We start from the raw sequence: 17,666 nt of genomic DNA on the forward strand, positions 1-17,666 counted from the left end.
TGCCTATATGATGCCCTCTGTGGCACAGTGGCGTCGCGTCGCGGCATCTTTGTACAACGTATGAAGCTCCACCGTAGCGTGACGGTGGAGTTTCTGACTCGTGAAGAGCTGAAAAACCATAACGCAGCTTTGCACTTTGTAGTGGCTGGAAGTCGTTTCAAGTTTATGTTTGAATGAATAGCATCTAGCTAGCATTGCATGTGCATGTTTTGAAAGTTCTCGCTATCACAATGAACTACATGCGGACTCACCACAGATTAAACTGAGCAAAGAGTTTCGAAAGAAGCAGGGCTACATGTACGCCATATATATATTGAAATGCTCAAATATATACCATGTTGTAGATATCGTTTCTTCGTGCACCGATCTCCGAGTCTTGAATGTCTATATTAGAATCAATATTCACTCAGGACTGAGAATTCTGAGGAAAAAAAAAAAACATTGATAGAATAGAGCATTAGCAAGAACATGGGACACAGCGCCAAGCGAGAAAAAGTTTTATTTAGGAAGAAAACATTTTCATACAGGGCCTGATATTACGCATCATTACAAAGCAAGCATTGTTTTCTTTAAAAACTGACTTTACGCATACAATCTAAAAAAAAGCTGCATAAAATGACAAGGCTCGCCTGAAACACTAAATACGACAAAAACCGTCCTAAACAAGCTTGAAGAGTTGGATAGCAGAATGCATACACCTGACTGACTCAACTAATTTAAGCACTCTCTTGATCACTTTGCGTGTTTACCAATCGTGGTGTTGTTGGTGGCTTAACTGACACGTGCACTTATAACAGTACATTGCTAGATGCCAGTACTGTGCACCTTTCACATGACATTGATGTTCGCCGATGTAGGTTTTTTTTTTTCACGCGGGAAATGGATATTTCGAAGTCACCACAATCCTATGAGTCTCCTTTTTTTCTTCAACACTTTGAATGGCAGCGCTTTCCGTCGTCACATTGTTTTAGGCTTAAAATAAACAAACAAGCAGCCAATATCTCAACGCTACTTTCTATTGCGCAGGCATGTGTCGACAAATGTAGTCTCAACTTACTGTTGTATCTCGTTGTGACTGCCACGTGCATAGATATTTAAACGTAGAATAGATAAATCATCTAGTTACCATAACACACCAAATTAGAAAAACCACAAAAACGCAACTTCATAGGAACGAATGGAAGCAGTTAAACACCATTTGGTTCACTGAGAAACAATTCGCATTTAAGTGATCTGCACGTAGATTCAGACAAAGACGGGGATAGGGACATCCAAAATTCAGTTTGAAATTAAACCAAAATTCTAAAGAATACATAACACAGCAGCATATTATTAAGCAATGTGTGCGACCAACGGGTTGTAAATGCTTCCGAAAAAGATGAGCGCAACATTGTTCATTCCGATTTTTACATCGGCTTCAGTAGTGCAGAAAACTCGTCGTAACTGATTCGACCATCTCCGTCCGTGTCAGCGTCCCGTATCATTTTGTCGACATGACCGTCCGGCAGTTGCTCGCCCAAAGCGATCATGAAGTGGCGCAGCTCATCTGCAGTGATGAAGCCATTCCCGTCTCGATCTAATTGCTGCGCAATCAATCGAGAACAACACAGGGATATTACACACGTTGACGCGTATACAACATACACAAACCTACAGGGTGGCTCATTACTGGTACACTTTTAGCTGACAAAAAGCACTCCACGACTGAAATTTGTAATGTTATATATATATATATATATATATATATATATATATATATATATATATATATATATATATATATATATATATATATATATATATATATATATATATATAAAAATATATGTGCGGGGACACCCTGTGGCGATGTCAAATCGCCCCAGGGTGTCCCCGCACATTCAAATTAGAATGATGGCATTCACTCTGGCAGACCATACGGGCGCACATAAGTACATTTCGTGGCATTCATTCATAATTACTCAGTGCTCTAATTTTCCCTAGTTGTTCGCGGCTTGTACGAAGCAATGGTAGCAATGAGAAAGTGTAGTTGGCTGGGCTGTGGTTGGTATGAATCCATTATGGTAGGCAGCGCGAAAAGTAAGATGACGCAAACGCGAAGGAGTGACAAGAGCAGCGCTTGTTCTTGGCATTCTTTCCTGTGTACGTCATCTTCGCTGCTTGCCACCAGAGGTTTCGGTGTCTTGCTCTACCTACGCTAGACCATAAACTCGCGAAATTCTCAAAGATGCCCATACACTATTGCTGACCAACGGCGCTAAACAGCGTTTCAGCTGAAAGTATAGTTATGTGATTGATATGGTGGGGCTGAGAGTTCTAGAATGTTTGAAATAAACAAACAACTATTTTCATATCTAGAAGTGGCTTCCAGTGATTACGAAGTCATTTTGACCGAAGTACGTACTATTGAAACTAAGCAAAGATCGCGGAAATCAGACGGGTGACATGAAGAAAATATTGAATTGATCTTACGTACCTTGGGAATCAATGTTATGCGACGCATGGGAAAGGAAGGCGAATGTTTTTTTTTTCTGGAGCGAGACGTTATTAAGTGGTGCTAAATATATGTACAAGCTTGTTTTATATTAGCAGTTTTTTACAGTGGCACAACGCTGCCAACAGCAACGTGAATATTAGCAATACGTAAAGCGGTAAGCTGATACGAAGCACCGGTGTTGGCATTGGTGCACTTAGGAGCCCTCAACACTGCTACACAAATCAACTTCAGCGGGTGGCACATAACTACAAGTTGCATTAACCTGACGTGACGGCTGTATCATAGAAGCACTTATACAATGTTTATAAAATTGGATAGCTGATAGAGAGATTAGATAAGTAAGAAAAGATAGATAGATAGATTAGATAAGTAAGAAAAGATAGATAGATAGATTAGATAAGTTAGAAAAGATAGATAGATAGATTAGATAGATAGATAGATAGATAGATAGATAGATAGATTAGATAAATAGATAAATAGATAAATAGATAGATAGATAGATCAGATAGATATATAGATAAATAGATAGATAAGTAAGAATAGATAGCAGTACGCAAAGAAATGCTTGGCATTTCATATGCCATAGAACGGTGGGTGAACACATTGCAGGCATTCCTTAATGCTATACTCGGATGCTATCGACTCGTCCCATTGGTTTGTCGTTTGTTCAAAGCCAGGTGTGGGAGCGTGCTAGTTGGTATTCCATACTTCTTTAGAGCTGAAGCAGAACAAGCTAGTCTGTTATATACCTTTTTGGGCAAGGCCGACACCTATAGTATCGCTGGTCTACAACAGTCATTATGCGAAAGGGAACAAACGAACGCGTGGCTAACAGCCTCGAACCACGCATGTGGCTTGTAACAGTGGCGAAAACGGGTGACTTAAGGAAGAGAGTGGTGCCATTTCTTCTGGTGCCTGGAACCCTTCAGCAATTCATGCTGTTGAAGAGCAGCAGCCCGCAGCTGTTTAAGCGACAGGCGTTATAATTCTTTTGTGTCTTTATTCAACACCACAGATTTTTACGGGTCCAAGCGGGGTGAAGGAAAAAAACAAGAACAAAAACAAAGCAATGATAAATATAGTTAATGCAGTTTGCAACTATTTTTTGTAATCATCCCGCCTTCATAAGGTCAGTTGCAACTATGACTCGGATTAGCGATTATGAGGTGGTAGATGGAAGTTTGGTTAGCCCAAACCTAAAGTTCAAAAAAAAAAAATTGTCGCCGCAAGTCATTTATTTTTATGAAAACGGTAACTATGAAGCAATAACCTCTAAGCTTGCTTCATTTTTCACTGTGTTCCAAGAGTGTTCTTCAATCATGGATATCACCGCAGGTCACGGGTTCGAATCCCGGCTGCGGCGGCTGCATTTCCGATGGAGGCGGAAATGTTGTAGGCCCGTGTGCTCAGATTTGGGTGCACGTTAAAGAACCTCAGGTGGTCGAAATTTCCGGAGCCCTCCACTACAGCGTCTCTCATAATCATTAGGTGGTTTTGGGACGTTAAACCCCACATATCAATCAATCGATCATGGATATCACCAGTCTGTAGGAACTTTTTAAAACCGAGCTTGCTAGTTTTGTCAGTAGTCATGTACCTTCAAACTTATTTCCGGGAAACGGAGTGCTGAGAAAATCTGTATTACCGCAAGCTTAGGAAAGTTAATAGAAAAATCGTACTTTCAAGCTTTTTCGTTCATTAGGAACTGCAGATGTTCAAGAAAAACTCGCTGAGTTAAGTGTACTATCAAAAACAATTAATAAAATTGAAAGACAGCTTTCTTGCTTACCTGGAAAGGAAGCTGATTACTAATTCCTTAGAAGTTTGGAAATATGTGACATCAAATAAGATGAACTCTGTTGGCATTCCGGACATAACTGATGGTGAAACAACCTTTTCGGATGGTGCAGAGAAGGCAGCCTGCTTATACCTGCATTTTCAATCTGTGTTTTCCAAACCATTCCAAGGTGAAATGCCATATACGACAACTCAGCGATTTGAAACTATAGATAACATTGTTATTTTCGCTAGTGTTGTGTGAACTCTTCTTGAACGATTTCAATCAATCCGGCTCGGGGACCAGATGCCATTTCTAATCACGTATCGAAGAGGTGTGCAAGTGCTCTAGCACCAATTTTAGCAGTCTTATTTTCAAAATCGCTTGAGAGTCAGAAACTGCTGTCTGAATGAAAGCTAGCAAATGTTGTGCCAATACCAAAGTCTGGAAAAATAAATAATGTTGCCAACTACCGACCGATTGTTTGACCAACGTATTTTGCAAAACCCTTGAACATGTTATATGTAGTGGTATTATAAAGCACTTGGAAAGAAATATTTTCTTCTGTACATTTCAGCATGGTTTTTGGTTGTGCCTGTCATGTGTTACACAACTGCGCGAATTTTTTCTCGATGTTATAAGTTCTTATGATAAGAATTACCAAGTCGATTTGGTATTTCTAGACTTTCAGAAAGTTTTTGACACTGTTACACATGCTCCTTTGTTACATAAATTATACTTTTTAAGTCTGCGCCTGCATTTGTTCTTGGTTGGTTGATGGATTATTGAACTTCTAGAAAACAGTCCCTTCGAGTATGTGGTTCGTCTTTCTCATACGTGAGCGTAACTTCCGGGGAGCCACAGGGTTCGATATTGAGTTCTTTACTCTTTTTGGTCTACATTATTGACTTGTCAGAGACACAAACACCAAACGTGAGGCTCTACGCGAATGATTGCGTTATTTGTAGATCAAAACACAATATGTACGATATTTGTGCTGTACAACATGATGTTGATACTGTGGTAAGGTGGTGTGAAAAATGTAAGATATGTTTGAATGTGAAAAAAGAAATGTTGTTTACTTAGTGTTACCAGAAAATTGAAACCTATTCACTCTTCTTACAGCTTGTCAGGAGCACTACTTGATTGTGTTGAACATTTTAAATACCTTAGTGCATACTTTTCTGCGATTTATCTTGGAATTGGCATATAGGTTACGTAAATGGCAAGGCCAACGGTGTGTCAAACTTTATTAAACGCAAATTCAGTATGCCCCAAAAAGTCTGTTAGAGGCTTCGTATGTTACAAACGTCTGACCTATCCTTGAATATGCCTGTACAGCGTGGGATCCTCATGGTCAAACTCTAATCTAGAAACTTGACAGCATACAAAACCATGCGGCGCGCTTTTTCAATAATAATTACAATTTCAACTCCAGTGTTACATGCATTAAGAATAACTTAGGATGGAAGCCTCTTGAGCAGCGCAGAAAATTCTTGCGATAAAAGTTTTTCCATTATATATACCGTGAAGAAATCTGGATTAACAATAGTTTAGACGTGATGAGCCCACACTAAGTGTCACATAGAAATGATCACTCGAAAAACAAATCCGCGAGGTTAGCTGTCGTTGCAAATTCTTGTTTTCCTTTTACCATTCGTGAATGGAATAATTTGGATGCGTGTGTTGTTGATCTTCCATCCCATGCTTTTTGTTCATCACTACAAGATTTGTGCCTTTTGTGAATGCGCGGAAGATGCTGCGCAAATGCATGCCAATTTCGACGGTGCTAACATACGCTTTGTTGGACTGTAATACTGCTTTTTTTCCTCACCCCCTACAATAATGCCCACTTTGGCGAAGTAGGTCACTAATAAATAGAAAAAGCACAATGGGGTTGAAGGCAACAAATAATCATTGTGATCTGTTACAGTGCGTGGGAATAAAAGAAAATTTAAATAAATCTCTTCTCGTAAAATATGGTGATAACCAATTAGGATGACGGTGGCGAGTAAATCTTACTGTTAAGATGAAAGATAGGGTGAGGGGTTAATCACTGTTTTCCTATTCTAAAGCAGGCAAAAGAATTGTACTCGTGCAGTTTCCCGTCTTAGCGCAAGGAAATATGTGTTTCAGTGAATCTAAAATGATTGTTGTTCACTGAAACGTGACAACAAAGTATACATATAAAAAGAAAGCGTAAAATAGAGAAACCCATTTTTCATAGTAGTGTAGACAGTAGATGTAACGACACTGCTCTTTCCTTTTTAATTTTTTTCACATTTCTCGGCCCTCGTGTGCCACAACTGCGGAGCGAGGCCATTGGCCAGGCATTTGCCCGTTCCCTTAAAAAAACGATGGCTGTACATTCAGTCATATAAAACCAAGTGCGTTCGCATGCAATTTATTGGGAGTGGGATGGTGAGACCGCGCACCGTATATCAGGACCACGGCGATCATTTTATGCCCATACTTGGTGCGAAAGAATAACGTTCTGAAGTGGTGATTTTGGTGAGTTGGTGCGTTTTAATTGGATACATAACTAAGTGGCGCTAAAAGAATGTAACGAACAAGGTAGAAACGACAGACAGGAGGGAGCACATAGATTCAACTGAGCGTTCATGAACAAAAAGACACTTAAAAACATGAATTCACGAGCTGCAAAGAAGGTTGCGCAACATTCAAAAGATCCCTCAAACGCGCACACACTAATTTTAACTTTTCACATGCTTTCACAACCTACATGCGCCGCACCTACCCAAATGGTTTCAGGCGCAGATTTCTTTCTTGGTAAGCGCATCATTTATTGCTTAGAGCCAACGACGTTGCAGTCACACACTGATTGCATGCTTTTATTATGCAAAAAGCTTCGAAAGTTTCTTTGTCTGATTGCCATTTTTAGCATCTAAATACAAAGGTGCAATCAAATAGCGCTGTATACATAAATCTTCGGCAATAGTCAGCGAGATGGCTGGTAGCCGTGACAGCAGTGACAGCTACTAGGTGTTCCCTATAGCAGCTATTCCGTCTGACCAATGTGGAGCTTCTATAGCCTGACAGTGGGGTCACGTATAGGGTGTAGGAGCGGGATAGTTGGCATTTTAATTTTGCGTATACGTTTTTGCGCTTCAGATGTAAACGCATGGATCACGTAAGCCGTGGCAACGTAGCAATCTACAAATTTCTTGGCATGCTTTTTAATCCAGGCTCGAGCACCCTCCGTGACATTCAGCATGCGGCACATCCAACACTCTTAGAAAAAGTTAGTAAAATGGTAGCAACTGCTAGCAAGTAGCTAGTAACTGCAGTGGTTGCTACCTTTCTTCGACTATTACTACCCTTTTGCTACCTGCTTACTACCTACGTTAATAAATAGTTACTAGCGGCAACCATTATTAACTTTTTGCGACCTCTTTACTACCTAGGTTAGTAAACAGTTAGTAACTGAAATGAAAGAGGTAGTAACTGCAGCTATTACTACCTTTATTGCCCCGCTACTAATTCTTTGCTACCCGGCTTTTGACTATATGATCCAAAATAATATGTGAATGCGATTATGATAAGTTATGAGAGGAATTGTTCCGATGTAATATCATAACACTGAAAAATGACGCAGAAGGTATGCGTAGGTAAAAAAAAATACATTTTGTTTCAAATTATGCAACCGAGATATGTAAACGTCATTCTGATATTGTGGAAACGAAGAAGTACAAGTTAATGAACCATAAGCAAGTGCTACACACGTCATATTAGACAATTAGAGCAAACTTAATAAATTACATCACATATTATAACAAGACCGGCAGATAAAAATAACCAGACAGTCACATTTAGCCTCGAGGACAGTCACAGTTAATCCACTGCAGTCTGTCTTCAAATATTATCATTGTTGTGGCACGTCAAACCACCAAAACAATTATTACCTTTTAAGCGCCGATATATTAGTCATCTGAAGCATTCAAATGCACTGAGAATGAGTTCGGTACTTTGTTGCGGCCACTGTACATAATGCCTTTTTGGGGCCATTTCATAATGAATAAATATATCATATAACACAATAACAAAATATAACACATAACACAATATAACATATAACACAATATAACACAAGTGCGATTCCCACTAGAAGAAAATGCAGTAAACCCAAGACAAGACGTTCTTACCTTGAAAACCTTACGAGCCTCTTCTTCTGTGGGGGTAGCAAGTGCACCTGCACTCACCCTGGCCGCGAACTCGTGAAAGTCGACGGTGCCGTTCCCACCCACGTCCAGAACAGCAATCATGTTCTTCAGCTCGGCCTCAGTCGGATTTTCGCCGAAGGCGCGCATTACGACGCCTAGGTCCTTGGTGCTAATCTCGCCATCGCCATCTCTGTCCATGAGCGCGAAAAGCTCACGGAGCTCCGTGGCCGCCTCCTCGGAGACTCACGACCCTCCCGTGCCAGCGGCTCCTCGGTCACCGCCACCAGCGGTAGTGTATTCTTCGTTGCTCTCGTCCCAGGGGCCAGTATGCGCGCTGCCACCAACACCACCGGTGTGCGGAACGCCAACGTCCGTTTGAAGTGCACACTGAGCAGTGGTTTCCGATGCCGTTGGTAGCGTCGAAGCAGAGAAGGTCGGTTGCTTGTCTTCCTGAGGCGAGTGCTTTGTCGGGGAGCGCTTCATGGCCGTGATTTGCGTGCTACGGCCACTGTAACCGCCACCACATCTGGCTTACTTTTTCTTGTTCACCTCCTCTTGTGGCTTACTTTTCGAAGAAAGGGACGCGCCGAGATGATGATCACGATCTTTTACTGTGCCACTAATCCACTACATTGGATAAACGATCAATGGGGCAGATCGACAAATCTAGGTATATCATATTACGTAATCAGTATGAACATCAGTGCTAGGCATCTGTTTGGTCATTCAGCTCAGTTGAAGTAGCTAAGAAACAGGTTGTAAGGTAGCACAGATTACTTCACATTCTGCTCCCCGTACAAAATAAGGTATCATCTGTTATGTTAGTGCGAAAAGTATCAACCAAATGGTGTTCATAATTAACATTCATGCAGCTGGTGCTGATTTTGGTGTCTTTTCCTCGATATATGCAGTTAGCGCGCCACGCTTGGTTTTGTTGAAATGTCACGTTCTCACGTACAGATGGTGCACATGTCACAATCCTCTGCACACCACGCTACTATCGCAATAAAAACTCAGGTTTCGAAGATAGCCCTTTGATGTACTACCGCCGGCAAAAGTAACGCCATAACTGGAACATGTGCTCATTACCCCACTCTTGTTAAAGTAAAACAATGAATTCAATTACATTGATAAGGTGCTCTCTGAGAACTGGGTTGTCGCTAATTTTACCATCACAAGTTTATAAGGGGATGTTAAAATAAAATTACCCTTTGGAAATTTGGCGCCTATAATTGTGTGCGTACGGATTTCAGCGCGCGTTTATGCATTCTTATTTCGCTGACGTTAGCTCAGCGAACTTTTTCGAAACTTGGTAAGTCAAGTCTACGACCCTTTTAGAACACAATGTCACTTCATTGTTAGCGATTTGGATCGAGCTGTATGTGGACACAAGAAAACACCGTTACAAGGCCCCTAAGCCACTCAGAGGTTACCATTTCGCTGTGGTCGGACATTCGTGCACGAGTCTACGACGAACATGTTATCATGAATTTTTTTTTAGATGGTGCCGTAGTAGCGGAGTTACTCGCGTCTGACGGCCGAGACGCTGTGAGGGCTCGTCGCACTATTTCCTTCGCTACCCTGCGCTGGTCTGCTAGTCTCCTATCCCAAAGCTACTTTGTCCACTCTGCAACTCCAGAATGCACTCCTAATCTCACGTGACACACCATCATCACTGACGCTTTTCGAAATAGTGCGCACTTCCCGTCGCCGCGACTCTATAAACTCCGTGCTTCTCGGCTAAGCGCTCTTGTGCCGACCTGTGCTCCTACGAATCGTGCTTGCATGAACGCTGTGCGGTGTGCACGCCTTCAACGGATCGGCTACTTAATGTACCCGTGCATGCCCACCTCCGCTATTCACGGGGAGCCGTCGTCACCCCGCCTTCCACAGATCGTGGCGACTATGTGGGTGCGTATATACGTTCTGCAATGTTTGCCTGTTCATTGTTAGCCATCTCGCGGTAATGTCGTCATTAGTACACGTGCTCGTGTGGTCTATGCGTGGCTATAGCGAAAGTAAGCGCGCATGAGATGGCGACACGACGAACACCAATAAGCGCCCGCAGGGCAGCTTCAGGTATACTCGCAGGCTCCCGTTGGACCAATTGCAGCATCGGTTGCCCACAGCATTGCACAGTCAATGTGTTGACATCACGCGCGCCAATGGGAAGCCGGAAAGGCCCAAAGAGGGGAAGTAATCGTTTCCTATAAAATTCTTGGCGTGCCCGAGGCTTTTGAAGCTGTCACATGTGGCACCGTTGATTGTGACGGTATTTTGTATACGATACGCGTGCTTACTTGAAAGAACTGATTGATATGTGAGGTTTAACGTCTCGAATTCACCATATGATAATGAGAGACGCCATAGCGGGGGGAGGGGGGGGGGCTGCAGAAACGTGCACCCAAGGCTGAGCACACGGGCATAGAGCATTTTCGGCTCCATCGAAAATGCAGCCGCCGCAGCCGGGATTCGATGCCGCGACCTGCTGGTTAGCAGCTCAGTATACTTGAAAGGTCGGTAAAAAATATCAAATGGTGTTCAAGGGCCCTTTGAAACCAATGAAGTTTCCACAGCATTTGGTGTGGGAACATTGAGGTGGCGTCGTCAGCAGCATATTTTTTTTGCGCGCTTCCTCCATTACCAGGAGTATTCTCGCGGTGAGCGCAGCAATTTTGTAACTGTGAAAGGGTAATTTTTGTCAACAGGACCTCATCAAGCGTGAAGCCCACGGGACGGCTTTTAGCTCTCACATAGTTGAGTACCTAGTACTCGAAATCGTTACCCACTTTCCCCAAACACAGTACGTACTTCAGGGTAAAGTTCCTAAATCCGTGGGTCTGTCCATGCATATCTGTGACCGGTTCATAATCACCTAGTTTTATGATTCAATCAGCTGGTTGCGCTAGTGATAGTGACAGATAGACAGAGGGATGGATGAACGCACGAACGGACGGACAGATGGACGGGCGCTTCAACCTGCTTATCATCGTTCACTCCGTGGATATGCTGTGATTTTTTCGATTGAATGGGACAAAATAACAGCGACAAGCCAAACATTATAAAGGATGACAATGAGGACTATTATCTAAAGCCACTGAAAGTATTTCATAATCAGCACTTGTCCTACTGGCGCTGCGGTACTGTGCTTACGGTGCCTGGGAGCTTACCGTAAGGTCATGGGTTCGATGCCTGCCGCTGAGGTCGCATTTAGATGGATGCCTTAAAGGCGTCCCTTAAGATTGTAATTTGGCAAGTAAGACGCACAATTTATTGAAAACTTTGTCGACCTTTAAAGTTCGCCGTCAAGAGTTGAACGGGATAGTCATATCAACACATGCACTGTCCCTTTTCCAATCGCCATAGTCTGCCTTCACTTAGAATCAATTAACCCTTACCTCGAAAAGCGCGTGCAAACACAAAACAAGAAGACGACTACACATGCTGGGTTCCCAGCGTGTGTGGTCATCTTATTTATCTTCTTGTGTGCGTGTTTACTGAATGCCGGGTTCCTATATTTCAAGATATGTACTGACAGGCCCAACAAGAGACCCTTCAGCTTCAACTTCTCGGCGGAGATCAAAATCACGCGACATGCGGGTCAGCAGCCGAGTATCTTAGCCACTATAGACCATAGCGGCGGGCGCGGAGACCAAGACAGTGACACACAGAAAACATAAAGTGAAAACTGCCGTTCGGCTGCAATATATTTTATATACCTCAAATTTTTGCAGTCAGTTCTTTTTAATTTGTTACCCTTTTTGTTAATAAATTATATTTTTTCCTCTCCCCTATCACCTGCGATACAATAGTGGAGCAAGTTGGGACTCCCTCAAGTCCCTCTCACATTCTGTCAGTCACCACTTCTGTTTTGCTCACAACGAAAGACGCCACCGACACCAAAATTTCCGAGAAACAAACTCTTTAGCATTACAGCTATAAAATGAGGCAGCAAAGTTCAGCAGTTTGCATGCGATGCATGTCTTCGTTGCCCAAAGCAGCGCCTCCTCTGCTCGAAGGTGCAATATATGTATACTACTCATGCAAATGGCGTCAAAATTTCTCATAATCATATCGTAGTTTTGGGACGTTAAACCATGACAATTCTCATTATTAGTAGCGATTGTGCTCGCGGAATCCCTGTCGATGAAGTGGCTACTGCTCAAATAGTGATCCGCCAAAACGTTCCAGATTGCATTACCTTTCTTGACATCGTTCTGGTGCTGCTTTGATTGATTTATATGTGGGGTTCAACGTGCCAAAACCACCATATGATTATGAGAGACGCCCTTGTGGAGAGGTCCAGGAATTTCGACCACCTGAGCTTCTTTGACGTGCACCCAAATCTGAGAACACTAGCCTACAATCTGGTGCTGCTGGATTCTTTTTAAATTTCCAGTTTCACCTATGCAGGATGCGTCACAATCTTGGCACGGTATCTTGTAGAGAACAACTGGAAGTCTTGAGCTTTACAGACGGTCTTTTAGGCGCACGAGTTTCTGCTTTAGCTTGCAGGTCTCTACATGGCGATTATTACTCCATATGTACCAAACGCTCTTGCAAGTGCCTCTATGACGCCTTGCGCGTATAGGGTACAGAAACACGTTTTGGCCTGTCAGCTTCCCGAACCACCTCTTTAAAACAAGCAACTGAAGACCACAATTAATGAGTCCTCAGGAACTGTGAAGGATAGCCGTTGCTGGAGAGGTCCTTCCTTATCACAGCTAACTCTTGCTTGCGCAGGGAAGTCTCAGCGCAGATGCGCATTGCATGATAGAAAAGAGCGGCAGTGATGGAGTGTTTTCGTCATATAGGGTGCGCAGCGTTAAATCTTATGTATCTAATATTTATATTTTTGACCACCAGCCGCATTCCTTTTATGTTCAACAATTTTCTGCAACAATTTATCCGTGTTTTATTGGGTATACATATTCTTTAAATATTTACTGTACACATAGTACCAATTTTTCACAAAATTGAATAGAGATGATGGTGACATATGATACACTGTAGACGATCACAATGAACACAAATTACGATGTCAAAGATGATTGCATCACAAACAGTACGGTATTCTAAAACTTAATATTATCCAATACTTGATATTATTTCATAAAACCAATGAATTCTTCGCCAACCTTCAGCCAGGGGTGTGCACCACAGGTAATATGTGAACAAGAACTCCTGGATCGGTGGGGGGTTGACAAAGAACTTGGTGTTCGTACTCATACTCCAAATAAAACTGTTCGTAATTACTTCAAATGATAAAACATTACTAGTTGAATCAGTGTGAGCCGAAGAAAAGTAGATGTAACATTTGGCAGATCACGCGTATCTTGAGAATGGATCTTATGCGAAGCATTCAGAGGGAAGGGAGCTGTGACGTAAATTTTTTATTGAACGGAGTGATATGAAAGAAGGCTAAATATATGTGCAAATGTTGTACACATGAAGATATGTTGACCAGTCGCATATGTTTTATACAACAAGTTGTTTGCAGTTACGTAACGATGCCAAAAATAGCATGAGTATAACAAAACTAGAAGCGGTAAGCTCATAAGTAGCACTTGTGCTCGCGAGGATGGTATACACTTGGTCACTGCTACAGAAATCAACTTCAAAGAATGGCGTTTAACCTCAATTGACGTTCACCAGTCGTGACGGCTTCATCATTGGAGTGGATATGTATTGTTCACAAAATTGAATAGCCAGCGCTGAAACCCCAATGAACGTTCACAAACATTAGGGTCTATTCAAACACCAGTTCCGAGACCTCGCATGTATCTGTGCTAGAGTACTTGACTGCCATGCAGAGTGCTTGGTTTCGACTCCTGCTGGGTCCTAACATTTATTCTTGTCGGTTCAACGTTGCCCATTTCAGTTTTTTTATAACGCTCTCGAATTAAAATGAGCAATGTCTCATCACGCCGTTCGGGTGATAGATATAAACTCATCTGTGACCCATAATGGCCTCTGTTATACGTGCACGCCACACGGGTCTGGCGGAAAGGGTTTGGCAATATACGTGACGGTATTGTGACATATTTCATGTGATGAACAGACAGTCATACTCGGGAAGGCATTTTATACCTTCCCACACAAATTTTGGTTTACCCTTGGCTAAAGGGGTGATCACGAGAGGGCACAGATGTTTGCCCACAGACAGACAGACAGACAGACAGACAGACAGACAGACAGACAGACAGACAGACAGACAGACAGACAGACAGACAGACAGACAGACAGACAGACGGACGGACGGACGGACGGACGAACGGACGGACGGACCGACAGACGGACCGACAGACGGACGGACGGATGGACGGACGGACGGATAGATAGATAGATAGATAGATAGATAGATAGATAGATAGATAGATACGCTTAAGTGCCTGCAGCGCGCAAATCAATGCCTCACATTTCAAACAAAAATTAAATGAAATAGCTGGCATTGTGAATGACGGGAGACAGACTACCGCAGAAAGGACACACCCCAAGCAACAAAAACACTCGGGTGGAAATGTCACTGCATGTGTTGATTTTCTTCACTTGTCCGAGTCTCGTGCATCATCGGCGGACGCGCCAAAAGGACAAGGCTGTTTAGCACGTCGGTAGGTGGAAGCATCGCGAGTTGCTGCGTGGGATATCAATATCTCGAGGTGCAAAAGACAGGTTTGTAGCGCGATCTCCAATGTAGTCCAGATGAAAAAAAAATGGATGGTTATGTCACTAAATGATAAAACAGTATGCACGAGAAATTCGTAACAACTAAATAGAAGGATGGCAAAATTGGCTTTCTGCAGAGAGCACTTTCAGCTGTCCTTTTTTTCTGGTGATAAGCTAACAGGGGTGTTTAATTCAGGCGTGACGTCTTACTGAAGTAACTTGTTTTTGTAGCCATTCATATAATCCCTGAGGACCTTGGCCATAGCAGACGTATAATGACACGAGCCGTCTGATAGTCCTCTACCCCAACCACTGATGAAATACTAGATTATTTTTAGAACCTACAATTTGCGAGTTGTATTCTATAGGCCTTCTACATACGAATGTATTCTTTCGCAATGTGTATTCACGGAATCTATTTATAAAGATAAACTGTCCGTGTATTTCTAACAGTGCTTCTTACTGATTGAGAATGTGCTGTCTCAAGTTGGGATAATAAGCCCTAACGAATATTAGCTTTCTGATATGGTTGCCAATAAATGGTGCATGAGGGCTCAATAGCAATAACAAATATAATAAATTATTTGTTTTCAGTTTAACGTCCCAAAGCCAATTTATTTCGACATTTACGTAGACGTAATCAGCGCTACAAACTCTTCATAGCTGATTTGTCCATCTACGTCGAAGTTGGCTTCGTGCATCATTTCGAAGACTTCCTTGTCCGTCAACTGCTGGCCCAACACGGTCATGATATGGCGAACGTCAGTGGCATTGATGAAGCCCTTCCCGTCTCGGTCGAACACCTTCGTGAGCAATAGAGGTAAAATGCACATCACACGTACACACACGTACCTAGCACACACAAACGTTCACTCTCTGCTCAGAATAGTTTCTGCTAATAAAGCAATTAGGCCGAAAACAAAACTGTGACAAACTCTATACAGTAGCACAGGAGATTCAGTTTAACGCGTCGTCATTTCGTGAATCACCAGGCTTTTGAACTCTGCTTAGAGGTACATGGCACACCTTGTATATTACCTTACGGTTTTATACTCAAATATTTTACGGCGTACATGCGATCTCTCGTGTAAAAATGAGTGGCATTTATGCGTTTTTCTTCGCGCCTGTGGCTAAGATGTGAGAACACTGCAGTGGGTGCTAAAAGCATGCCATCGTCAGGGGTCAAATGGTTCCAGAGTTCAACCCATCTTAGCTTATTTAGCCAGCTACTTTGCCCACCAGTAACTTCATTTGATAGTAAACATAGGTGGGCGAAATGACATAGACGTTGCAATGATTCCACGTGGGCACGTCGTTTCTACGCAATGACCTAATCGCAACAGAGAAAGGAGTGAATGTATTCTGCATTCTGATAAGCATCCTAGTCGCCGAATCTCTTCATTGGCCTTTAGTTTTGGCAAGGCAGACGCCATCACTATGGAAGCATATTAGGCGGCATGCGGCTGAAACGGAACGGCTTTTTCTTTCCAGTGGTCTCTCGTGTTTACTTTAATTGAGACGAGCATCCGTCTACGATATCATGGCCTCAATATTCCTGTGACTGGTGGAATTTACGCACGTCCACGAAGCGTCACATAATGCTGTTACCATGCCCTCTTGTGTATCGTCAACTGATTGCTTGATGAGATCCAAGCAAGTAATCACGGTGGAGGGCAAATACGGACAACCAAAGAGTAAATGTGCTCACCCGGAATGTCTCACGAATGCCTTCTTCTTCGGACATCGTAAGGATAGGGTCGCTTGTAATAGCGACGAACTCTGGGAAGTCGATGGTGCCGTTGCCATTGGTGATAATCGCTTCAGCGATTATCTCTTCGATCTCGGCTAGGCTGAGGTTTTCACCCAAGGCTTGCATCATGAAGTCCAGCTCGTCGGGGCTTATTTCTCCATCACCGTCCCTGTCGAACATGGCGAAAATTTCGCGGAGATTCGCGGTATTCGACTCGGAGAGCTCCGAACCGCCCGTGGCAGTCACTTCTATGCCGCCGCTAACATGAGCAGCGCCGTTTCTGCTGACCTTGGGGGCGGGGCCGTCATTTGTGCTACCGGCGTCGATTAGCCTTTTCAATGCCTCTTTGAGATGCGCCTTTTTCGCCGGCGATCCCGCCGGAGCATCGGCGTTCGGTATTTGGCTTTCTTCAAGCCAGTGAGTCGGCGGGGAGCGCTTCATGGCCGTGACTTGCACTCCGACGCCGCCACCGCAGCTGCTGCACTTTAGAAGAAGGTGACACGCCGGGATGATGATCGTGATATTGTACTTTGCTGTTGATCCGCTACCCGTGACAAGCGAGGTGTCCTGGAATCAGACACGGTAAATGAATATATCACGTATAGTCCAATATCTGACAACTTAGGACTAGAATATGAGATTTGTTTGGTTAATAGGCGTTTTGTAAGTATAAAAGTAACAGTAGTGAAGGTAACCCAGAATATACCCACATGCTTCTGTTTAAATGAAAGACGGAATCATGTGTCATGTCAAGCTGTCAACCAAAGATTGCGTCTAGATCATGCCCGCTTGTTA

At 43.0% G+C, this 17,666-nt stretch overlaps 2 protein-coding genes across 2 annotated transcripts; both read right to left on the reverse strand.

Annotated features, from left to right (window-relative positions):
- Nucleotides 1-534: 534 nt before the first annotated feature.
- On the reverse strand, nt 535-8,867 carry LOC142769224 (calmodulin-like). Its single transcript, XM_075872270.1, has 2 exons — nt 8,438-8,867; nt 535-1,583 (listed from the first exon to the last, which is right to left on the reverse strand). The coding sequence occupies exons 1-2, from the start codon at nt 8,651-8,653 to the stop codon at nt 1,407-1,409; spliced, it is 393 nt and encodes a 130-aa protein (XP_075728385.1). The 5' UTR covers nt 8,654-8,867; the 3' UTR covers nt 535-1,406.
- A 6,848-nt stretch (nt 8,868-15,715) lies between these two features.
- On the reverse strand, nt 15,716-17,425 carry LOC142806544 (neo-calmodulin-like). The gene is made up of 2 exons (XM_075891274.1): nt 16,830-17,425; nt 15,716-15,924 (listed from the first exon to the last, which is right to left on the reverse strand). Exons 1-2 carry the CDS (start codon nt 17,310-17,312, stop codon nt 15,748-15,750), a joined length of 660 nt encoding a protein of 219 aa, XP_075747389.1. The 5' UTR covers nt 17,313-17,425; the 3' UTR covers nt 15,716-15,747.
- Between the last annotated feature and the right edge of the window lie 241 nt (nt 17,426-17,666).

This window comes from Rhipicephalus microplus, chromosome 1 (genome assembly GCF_043290135.1).
Source record: "Rhipicephalus microplus isolate Deutch F79 chromosome 1, USDA_Rmic, whole genome shotgun sequence".
NCBI classification, from domain to species: domain Eukaryota; kingdom Metazoa; phylum Arthropoda; class Arachnida; order Ixodida; family Ixodidae; genus Rhipicephalus; species Rhipicephalus microplus.

What these genes read in the sequence shown, in the direction of transcription:
- LOC142806544 (XM_075891274.1), bottom strand. Translation starts at nt 17,312, where the DNA reads ATGAAGCGCTCCCCGCCGACTCACTGGCTTGAAGAAAGCCAAATACCG. An exon ending in GCATTCGTGAGACATTCCGG is followed by an intron (nt 15,925 to 16,829) that starts GTGAGCACATTT and finishes TTGCTCACGAAG; the next exon opens with GTGTTCGACCGAGACGGGAA.
- LOC142769224 (XM_075872270.1), bottom strand. Translation starts at nt 8,653, where the DNA reads ATGGACAGAGATGGCGATGGCGAGATTAGCACCAAGGACCTAGGCGTC. An exon ending in AGGCTCGTAAGGTTTTCAAG is followed by an intron (nt 1,584 to 8,437) that starts GTAAGAACGTCT and finishes TTGATTGCGCAG; the next exon opens with CAATTAGATCGAGACGGGAA.